Source organism: Propithecus coquereli, unplaced genomic scaffold (assembly GCF_000956105.1).
Source record: "Propithecus coquereli isolate 6110/MARCELLA unplaced genomic scaffold, Pcoq_1.0 Scaffold426, whole genome shotgun sequence".
Taxonomy (NCBI): domain Eukaryota; kingdom Metazoa; phylum Chordata; class Mammalia; order Primates; family Indriidae; genus Propithecus; species Propithecus coquereli.
In genome coordinates, this window is record NW_012150019.1 from 1,126,591 (window position 1) to 1,136,244 (window position 9,654).

Genomic DNA, 9,654 nt, shown 5'->3' on the forward strand with positions numbered 1-9,654 from the left:
AATCTCAGATGATTCAGAGAGCAGTAGATTACCAGTCCACCCCTATTTGATAGGGAAAAAGAAATGACACGCCCAGGAACATTCATTTTCATTCACTCATTTACTGAGGCTTAGCAGTGGTATCAAAAGAGTCAGTGTCTTGATGTCAGGGCACATGAAAATTTCTTACAAATCGAAATACAAGTTGTGATGGAACAATTCACAGGAACCTGTTTCTGTGAGGCAAAGAAGGGGCTCCTAGAACATCAGTGTATGCAGGGGTGGGAAAGAAGGGTCAGGAACAACTTCCCAGAAAAGGCTACACTTGAACTGAGTCCTGAGGATAAATAAGAATTAGCCAGGCAGGTAGGGGGATGGAGGGAAGAGGGTAATCCAGGAAGAAGGAATTGCACTGGGCAAAGGCATATTTTGGGGCTGTGGAGAAATTCTCTAAGGCTAGCATGTTTTGTGTATGTGGAGTGACAGAATTAAGCCTGGATAGTGGACAGAGTGCTATAATGCCTTGTACCCAAAGCCAAGGCCCATGGGTGCAGAGTTGAAGGCTGAGGAGAGAAATACTGTAGTTATGAAATAAGGGTTGTCACGTCTATGGCCATACCACCCTGAACGCACCAGATCTTATCTGAAATAAAGGCTGTCAGGAGCATTAAGCACTTGGAGAGGATCTCTCTGACTTCAGGTAGGAAAGCAAAGGCTGGGGATGAGGTGGGGATATGGGGAAAACAGGAAGAAAATGAGAGTACATTCAGGTGGCAGCGCTGGGCATGGAGAAGGGTGTGGATTTGTTAGTGACATTAAAATAGACTGGACTTGATGGCTCATTGTGTGGCAGTGAGGGAGGATGGTCTGCATGACTCCCGGTTTCTGGTTTGGGCAACTGGGTTAATCAAGAGAGAATGCAGAGGAGGATTAAGTGGGTGGCTTGGGAGATGACAATGAATTGGGTTTGACATGCTGGGTGCAAAATGCCTGGGGCCAGTCAGGTGGAATGTCTGAGGAGCAGTTTAGAAATTCCAAATTTGAGATCTAAGCTGGAGAGAGTTCTGGGTGTCATTTTGCAGAGGTGAGTGGGGGCTAAAAACTGGTTGTGGATGAGAGCTTCTTGAAGAGGAGGAAGGGAGAGAAAGGATACCTGTAATCCTAGCACTCTGGGAGGCCAAGGAGGGAGGATCACTTGTGTTTGAAACCAGCCTGAGCAAAATCAAGACCCCGTCTTTACAAAAAATAGAAAAATTAGCCGGGCATGGTGGTAGTCCCAGCTACTCAGGAGGCTGAGGCAGGAGGATTGCTTGAACCCAGAATTTTGAGCTTGCTGTGAGCTATGATGATGCCACTGCACACAGCAAGACTCTGTCTCAAAAAAAAAAAAAAAAAAAAGCAGGGATGGGAGAAAGGGACAAACCTAGAATGGTGGGAAATACTCGGAGGATAGGGAGTAAGGAAGAGGAGTCCAAAAGGAAGACACAAGCAGCAAAGAAAAACAGCTTAAAGAAGGGAGTAATCAAAGGCGAAGCCAGATGAGCACTAAAAAATGTCTACTGGGTGTGGCTGTTAGGGCATCACTGGCAACCTTGAGACAGAGCAGATGAGCAATTTCAGCAGATGAGCAGTGGGGATAGAGTGAAGAAGAACGTGGAAGAGACATATGTATGCCCCTGGTTCAAAAAGCTTGACTGTGAAGGGAAGGGAAGAGATAGGGCAACAATCTAGGAGATACTGATGTCTTAAGATGGGGAGATGGGGCTTGATCTGGTTTAGAGAGGACACCAGTGGTGAAGGAGACATGGGAGCTATAGGAGAGATGGGAGTAAGTGAAGGAGCAAGATCAGTGGCAGAGATAGCCTGGAACAGCAGGTCTCCTGACTCCCAGTCTCCTGCTCATTTCTATCCCATGGTGCCTTCCTCTTCCAGGTGAGGGGCCAAGAAGGGGAGAGGGATTATGAAGAGCTGGGAGCCCCCAGCTTGGGAAGCTTGGAGTAAAGGCTTCCCTTCAAACTACAACTGCGTAGATGGTGGCAGCATCAGCAGGAACCACTGTGGACAGCCGGCGGGGCATTCGGAGGGCCATATAGTCCAGATCCGCGTAGAGCAGGCTCTGAGGGAGGAGGAGGAGGAAGGCAGGATGATCTTGAAGTCTGGTTCCTTTGAGGTCCAGGCCTCTTTGTCGGTCTGTTTTCCTCAGGGATTCTGGCGGGACCCCTTCCCATCCCTTACCGGCTCCTGGTCCAGGTCCCCAGGAATCCTGGGCTCCTCCTCCTTTACTGGCCTTGGGGGCTCGGCTTTCACGAGTGGAGCTATGTGGGGGGGACAGAGCTGAAGGATGGAGAGAAAGTGACCAACTTGTCTGCTCCCAGAAAGGGCTCAGACTCAGGAACTGAGGGGTGGGGGATGTGCAGGTAGGAGAAGGAAAATGGGGTGGAGTTAGTCTCACCAAATCTGGGGAGTGGTCGAAGCGGGGGCGGGGGCGAGCGCCTGTAAGGGACACATAAGAGTCTTTGAACATTGCCAGTCTTGTCTCTCTGGGTCTCCTCAGCCCCAGGCCAGCCGATGACGGCCCAACAACTTGCAGATTCAGACCCCCACCCCCGCCCCCCGCCACACACACAAAACAGTTTAGGCTCTATCCCCATAAACAGTCCAGCCCACGCTCTGACCCCGGGGCACTTCTAGCTTGGCTACTCTAGCCTGGGCTCCACTCGCCAGCCCGTGGCCTCCCTCCCTGATTCTCACCTCTCCCGGTCTTCTCCAAGCCACGTCCCGGGCTCCAGATCTAGCCTTTTCGTTTGAGAAGGTTCTGGTCCTGCCTCTCCCCCTTCTGGTCATGCCCCACTAAGCCAGGGCCCGCCCCTGGTACTCACCTGCGCAGCCACCAGACCACGCCCAAAGCTCCCAGTCCCAGCAGCAGCCCAGCGCACAGCAGCGGGATCAGGAGCTGGGGATACACTGACGCTGGGGGAACAGCGTGGCGGGGAGGGATGCCGAGGTTAGGGGTACGACGACAGAGAGCCAGCTATCTCGCTCAGGAACTCCCAGTCGAGGTCCCTCTCCCACCTCCCGGTACGTGTCGGAGTTAAGTCCTGCTGTGTGCACAGGCCTCGACCTACCGGGGGTAGTCCCTGGGGCCCTGCAGTAGGCCCTGTCCCCCAGTACGTGAAGCACCGTGCGGCTCTCGTCCTCGTGGCGGCCCCTGCAGAAAAAGGTGCCCGAGTCCCCCGCGCTCAAGAGGAGCTCCAGCCGCCGGATACCAGGGTCCAGGGAGCGTAGGCGACCAGCAAAGGGCTGGAGGGGAGGCACGGTGGGGATCCCGCTCGACGAGGCCCACAGGATTGGGCGGCGTCCTTTAGACAGACCCTTGCAGGCCGGGAAGCTAGGCGCCCAGGCCCAGCGGATGGGGTGCGAGACCCCTACGCAGGAGAAATTCACCCGGTCCCCAGGGCGGCCGTCCAGAGAAGCTAGGAGAGGCCGTGGGCGGTGGTTAGGGCAGGTCCACAGGCCAAGACAACCCCCGCGCCTCGGTCTCCTCTTTCTCTCCTCTCCTCCGCCCTCCAGGCCATACTGGACCTTCACACACACACCCCACCCCCCTAGGTGACCCCTTTCTATGCCTCAGTCTTTCTGTGCCCATCACACTTTCCCAGGGATCGCTTACCCCCGGGGTCCCCTTGGGCCCAGGAGAGCAGCAGAGGCAGCAGCTGCAGCAACAGGGCCATGGTTGGGATGTGGATGCAGAGAGGCGGGGTGAATCAGCGGGGGGTGGGGGGGACCGGAGGGAAGTTGGTGTGGGGAGATGGCGGGGCTGGGGGCTGCGATAAGAGCGGGGGCGGGGCCCCCAGCTGCCTGGGTACCTTTGGGAAGCCTCCCAGGCAAACTCACAGTCCTCAACAAAGCTCACTTAAAATTTGTGCTCCAACCGTTTACACAAGCACTTTTGCCTATTTAACTCCTCCAGCGTAGCAGTCGCTGGGAGCATCATGAATTTTGGAGCCCAGCTGCCTGAGTTCAAATCCTGACTTCTATCTACTATCTGAGTGATGTGGGCAAGTCATTTAACCTCTCTAGACCTGTTTTCTCATCTGTAGAATGGGGATAAAAGCACCTATCTCGTAGGGTATTGTGAGAACTAAATGAAGTAATACATGCAAACCACATAGAACAATGGCTGACACATAGGAACGCTATTTAAGTGCTTGCCATTATTATTATTTCTATTCTATTTTAGCTTCTACCTCACCTGTCCTTCCCCGCAGGGGTGCCCCGCCCAAGTCAGCAGGTTTTGATTGGAGAGGTGCTTTGGAACAAGTGCATATGCCCACACCTAGGACTCCAGCAGCCCTCACTGGACTATAGCGACCAAGGCCACACCAAGCCCAAGTGGACCCGGGGTAAGGTCCTGAGAAGTCTGGGGTGGGGGACCTGAGACAGCCCATCCCTAGCAGGCAGGCAGGGCTCTGGCTCTCTCCTGGATGGGCAGCCCCAGCCCTACCCCTCCCATCACAGAAGCCCTCATTGAGGTCACAGATCTTTCATTCTGAAGTGGAACAGGGATTGGAAGACTCGGTGAAGGCTGAAATGAGATAATTCGGCCGTTTCCATCCTCAATTTTTGCTTGCATGCCCCTACCGATGCCCCCCAGGGACTCAAATCTGGCAATTTGTGCTGTATCCCATTGTCCGTTTCCCAGGAACCAGCAGAAGCTACCACCATGGCCACTGTAAATAACAGAAGACTTTGGTGATGCTCCTTCAGAGAACTGGGCAGTCAGGACTCTGAGCTGGCGACAGGGGGGAGCATTTTGGCCTGAAACCAAGCACCAAGATGGAGTTGGCCTCTAGTGGCACCTATCCTTCCCATCCCTCTCTCCATCCCCTCTCCCCACCCAGACCTGCTAGCCCCTACCGCCCTGGTCTTTTCCTCTGGTCAGCTGTGTGTAAATGGGGAGGGAGGGGCTACCAGAGGCAGAGAAGGGAGGAGCCTTTGGCATTATAAATTCCAAAAAGGCCACTCAACTCCCAGAGCTGCATCCCAGAAAATCTACTCTGTCAGCGGCTGCAGCTGCTGCCATTCTCAGGACCCTCACGATGAAAGGTCTTCTGCTGCTCACCCTGTCTGCTCTGTTCTGCTGGGTCTCAGGTGAGTACATGGGGGCCCCAAGGACCTGGTTCACCTGGTCAGGACCTTTACACCCTGCACTACCCACTGCCCTGCGGTACCCACTACTCAGGACCCCAAGCACCCCCAACTGGCCCAGCCCTCCTGTGCCTCCAGGACCTGGCTTCCCTAGGACAGGCTCCTTGCCCCATCTCTCCAGTTCCCGGGTCTCCATCCACCCTCCCCACCTCCAAGAAAGACCCACTTTTCTCACCTGCCAGGGCTCTGGGTCCCGGTCCCCACTCCAGGGTGCCTCCTTCTTGGAAACTCTGATATCCAATTCCTCAGCCAGCGCACTTCGATATGCAATCCTCCAGCATCCAGCTCACCTATCTCCCCCTCTCACAGCCGCGCTCAGCAGGGTGTCCTCTCAGAGACCTATATCCAGCCCCAGGTCCCCTTCGTACTCCACCCTTCCCGCCTACTCCTTCAGGGACTTAGGTGCTCCATCCCTCATCCATGGCTTCCCCCCAACCATAGGGTGCATACCTCCTGTCTTACCAGGGATGCAAGCTTTCTGGATGGTTCTAGGGACCTCTTAGAGCCTCCCATGGAAAGAGGGAGGTTTTTTCTGAGCCTTCTATGAAGGGGATGCCAGGGTCACTCACACGCAGGGTGGGTTTCACTGAGGTACACTTACCAGGCTCTTCTACTCTTGGACCGACCCCTTCTTCAGCAAACCTTGCATACCCACACCTTGAATAAGCTGAAGCAGGAACTTTCGGGTGCCACCTTCTGTACCCACCCTGTTCATTTTGGTAAGCTGCTAAGATGGAATCTGACGATCTGTCTCCCAGATATTATTCCTTTCTGCAGAAGAGCTACTGGGGCGAGAAGATTCCCTTCAGGGCTGGTTCCTCTTCCCATACTCTCACCAGCCCCCGGAAGCGGACAGTAAATTGCTAAAGCTGGCCACAGGTGGCTTTCTTGCCAGCCTCAAGTTCCAAGGCATTTCTGACAGTGTTGTCCCTCTGATTTTTCTTTTTAATATTTCTCCCTCTTTCACAGCTCTATCTTCTCCCCTACCACCCCCATTCCTTCCCCAGGGTATCCTCACATTCCATCTATCCCCAGCCTGCGTTTTTTGTCAGTAGCTCTGCCCCTCTTGACTCATCCCCAAACGGGGTGGAGTGAAGGAAGATATGTAGGGCTTGGGCCTTTCACAAAGACAACAGCTCCACCCTGACCTGCCACCGCCTTCCTGCTTTCGCTGCCTCACTCTCCTGCTCTGTCTCTACCGGACCAAATAGCCCAACAGGTCGGAGCACCTACTTGATTGTCTCTTCTCCACCTTCCCTCCCTACCCCAGCTCAACTTGTCCCCAAGTAAGTCAGAGACACCCGTCACCTCAGCCTGACTCATGTCTCCACAGCTGACATTCGCTGTCACTCCTGCTACAAGGTCCCTGTGCTGGGCTGTGTGGACCGTCAGTCCTGTCGCCTGGAGCCAGGACACCAATGCCTGACAACACATGTATACCTCGGTAAACATCCGCTTCTTAGTGGGGAGAGGGGCAGGGGGAGACTCGGGACTGAGTCCCAGCCAGGGCTAAGACTGAGACAGAGCAGAGAATCATTGCCATGATATTTGGCCAAAGATGGTTTTGTACCGTGTACTATCCCATGTCTTTACATGCATCGTTTCAACTGACATTCATGACAATCCTCTGACGTGGTGCCATTATTATGCTGAGGAAACAGCCTCAGAAAGAGACAGTAGGAGGTGCGAGGCCTCCTGACCAGCAAGTGATAGAACCAGGAGGGGGGTGGGTCAGGAGGTGTAGGAGGAAGACTAGACTGAGAAGAGATAAAGACAAGGAGGGCCAGGGCAGAGTCGGGATGAAGGATGCCTGAGTGAGCATGTGGGGTGGGGAGGAAGACACAGCATGCCAGGTGCCCATTGTAGCTGACCCCTGCCCGTTCCTACCCCTAGGCAAGATGTGGGTTTTCTCCAACCTGCGCTGTGGCACCCCAGAAGAGCCCTGTCAGGAGGCTTACAACCAAACCAACCACAAGCTGGGCCTGACCTATAACACCACCTGCTGCAACAAGGACAACTGCAATAGCCCAGCCCCCCGGCCCACTCCAGCCCTGGCCCTCATCTTCCTCACCTCCTTGGCTGGCCTTGGTCTCTGGCTGCTGCACTGAGACTCACTCCATGGCTGCCCCCCAACTGCCTTAGCCTCTCTCCCTGTGTCTCTGCAACCCTTGGCTTCCCAGAGTCGTCTCTCCCTCTCTCTTTTGCTCTGAAAAGAGTTTCCCCATGGCAGGGCGCGGTGGCTCACACCTGTAATCCTAGCACTCTGGGATGCCGAGGTGGGTGGATTGTTTGAGCTCAGGAGTTCGAGACCAGCCTGAGCAAGAGCGAGACCCCGTCTCTACCAAAAATAGAAAGAAATTAATTGGACAACTAAAAATATATAGAAAAAACTAGCCGGGCATGGTGGCGCATGCCTGTAGTCCCAGCTACTTGGGAGGCTGAGGCAGAAGGATTGCTTGAGCCCAGGAGTTTGAGGTTGCTGTGAGCTAGGCTGACGCCACGGCACTCTAGCCTGGGCAACAAAGTGAGACTCTGTCTCAAAAAAAAAAAAAAAAAAAGAGTTTCCCCAGTCCCTTCCCATTTCTTTAATTAAACAGCACCCCAGAGTGGTCTCCCTCTCCATCCTTCCCACCCCACACCCCACTCTGCTTCTTCTGAGTCCCTTCCCATTTCCCTCTAGACAACTCCGGAGCCTCTGTCTGTCCCTAGAAGGACACCCCACTTTGTGTCCTACACGCTACTGTGCCCTACTTGGGGAGGGATTGGGACCTGGGCCTGAAATTGGGCTTCTGTCCTGTCCCCAGTGAAGGCTCCCAGGAAGGACCAGATGACCTCAGTGCAGGGGCTGATTCCCCAAACTCTGGCTCCCATATGTACCCAGTCCCCATACTCACCTCTTTCCATGTCCACTAATAAATGTCTGTGTCTGCTAAATTGTGCATTTTTTATCAGAGGACCTAAGTGTCAGGCTGCCTCCAGGAAAAAACACTCTCAGTTCCCCTCCACCCTCACCCAAGAGTCCTTCAGGGAGTTTTCTGGGAGGCTGTGCTGGAACAAATGGAGGAACAGGTTTTTCAGGCCTCCATCCTCCCTTCCGGTGTCTGGGGGTGGCACACAGGCCTCAGTGTTTTGGAGAAACAACCCTATCCTAAATTCAAGCCACACCCTTGATGTACTGCCAAGAAGAAGGTGCAGGCTGGCTTGAGGGTTCCCCAGAAAAGGTAGGAGAGGTACAAGGGAATGGGGCCTGTGACCTTCCCTCAGTCTCCCTCAGGTTGGAGTCAGAGGCCTCACCTGGCCCAGTTACTAAGTGGGGCGCCAAGCGACTCTGCTATCACAGTGCTTACGTTTCCTTTCACAATTCAAAATAGTCCTATTGGGCCACACTAGTGGCTCACACCTGTTCTCCCAGTGACTCAGGAAGCTGAGGTGGGAGGATTGCTTGAGGCCAGGAGGTAGAGACCAGCTTGGGCAACAAAGTGAGACCCTGTCTTATAAAAATAAATGAATAAAAACAAAAACAAAATAGTCCTGTTGGAAGCCAAGTTACAAATGGGGGGAAGGGGAGGAAACCCTTCCAGGCTCATGGAACCCTAGTGACCCCCACTCAGCCCAGAGCCTGCTCCCCTCAGTGAACCTCATTGCTAAGGAGACTCTCTGGCTGGGACTGAGTCCCAGCTGAGGCTAAGACTGAGGCAGATCCCCAGCAACAGGATCCAGGGACCACTGAGGGCAGATGGGCCTTTGTCCTTTGGGATTTGGTTGGTTAAAGAGTGCACTATTGTAACTAAGTCCACTGAGACTTGATAACCCCCAAACTAGGACTTGGATGCACCATATTACTCCTTCAGCCCTCCTATGAATAAAAGATACATGGAATTTTCCAGTCAGCTCTAGAGTGGTCGATAGATTTTAATGGCTCACAGAGGAGTGCTTGTCTTTTCACCTTAGATGTTCAGATGTCTCTTGCTCCCTTGTTCCCTCCCCTATCCCTGCTCCCTCTACCCACTCCATAGTCCCAGCAAGAGCCAGGCCAGGGCGGTAGCTGCTGCAGCCAAGATGCAGGCAGGGGCCACGTGGCTTGCCACGGCGCTATTGCACAGGTCTCCAAGGCAGCAGTCCCTACGGGTTGTGTAAGTCACGTCTCCCACCGACTCTGTTTCCACTTGATTGCAATGATGGGCTGCCACGCAGGCTGGATGTTGACGAATCAAGGTCACTGAGGCTGAGAGAGAAAATGAGACAGGGGTGTTGGACTCCTGGCTTCACGACTTACCTTCTGGGGCAGAGCAGATGTGATTTCATGGAGCCCAAAGGGAGTCTCTGTCCCCTCAAAAAACACCTCCCTGGGCCGGGCGTGGTGGCTCACGCCTGTAATCCTAGCATTCTGGGAGGCCGAGGCGGGCAGATTGTTTGAGCTCAGGAGTTCGAAACCAGCCTGAGCAAGAGCGAGACCCCGTCTCTACT

General features: G+C 54.1%; 3 protein-coding genes across 7 annotated transcripts in view; 1 reads left to right on the forward strand and 2 right to left on the reverse strand.

The window, feature by feature from the left end:
- Positions 1-1,990: 1,990 nt before the first annotated feature.
- On the reverse strand, positions 1,991-3,710 carry LOC105817888 (chromosome unknown open reading frame, human C6orf25). Of its 5 annotated transcripts, none has more exons than XM_012653705.1 (6): positions 3,650-3,710; positions 3,105-3,452; positions 2,859-2,949; positions 2,432-2,472; positions 2,215-2,294; positions 1,991-2,095 (listed from the first exon to the last, which is right to left on the reverse strand). In XM_012653705.1, the coding sequence occupies exons 1-6, from the start codon at positions 3,708-3,710 to the stop codon at positions 1,991-1,993; spliced, it is 726 nt and encodes a 241-aa protein (XP_012509159.1). The 5 variants fall into 5 exon arrangements, with proteins under 5 accessions (XP_012509159.1, XP_012509160.1, XP_012509161.1 ...); XM_012653706.1 differs by having other exon boundaries at positions 2,215-2,313; XM_012653707.1 differs by lacking the exon at positions 2,859-2,949 and having other exon boundaries at positions 2,215-2,313.
- Positions 3,711-5,078: 1,368 nt separating this feature from the next.
- On the forward strand, positions 5,079-7,295 carry LY6G6C (lymphocyte antigen 6 complex, locus G6C). The gene is made up of 3 exons (XM_012653710.1): positions 5,079-5,130; positions 6,521-6,631; positions 7,081-7,295. Exons 1-3 carry the CDS (start codon positions 5,079-5,081, stop codon positions 7,293-7,295), a joined length of 378 nt encoding a protein of 125 aa, XP_012509164.1.
- Positions 7,296-9,188: 1,893 nt separating this feature from the next.
- Positions 9,189-9,654, reverse strand: part of LY6G6D (lymphocyte antigen 6 complex, locus G6D) — a 6,307-nt gene continuing 5,841 nt past the window's right edge. Inside the window, exon 3 of the mRNA XM_012653711.1 lies at positions 9,189-9,412. Within this exon, the coding sequence (XP_012509165.1) occupies positions 9,189-9,412 (224 nt within the window). The remainder of the gene's footprint in view (positions 9,413-9,654) is intronic.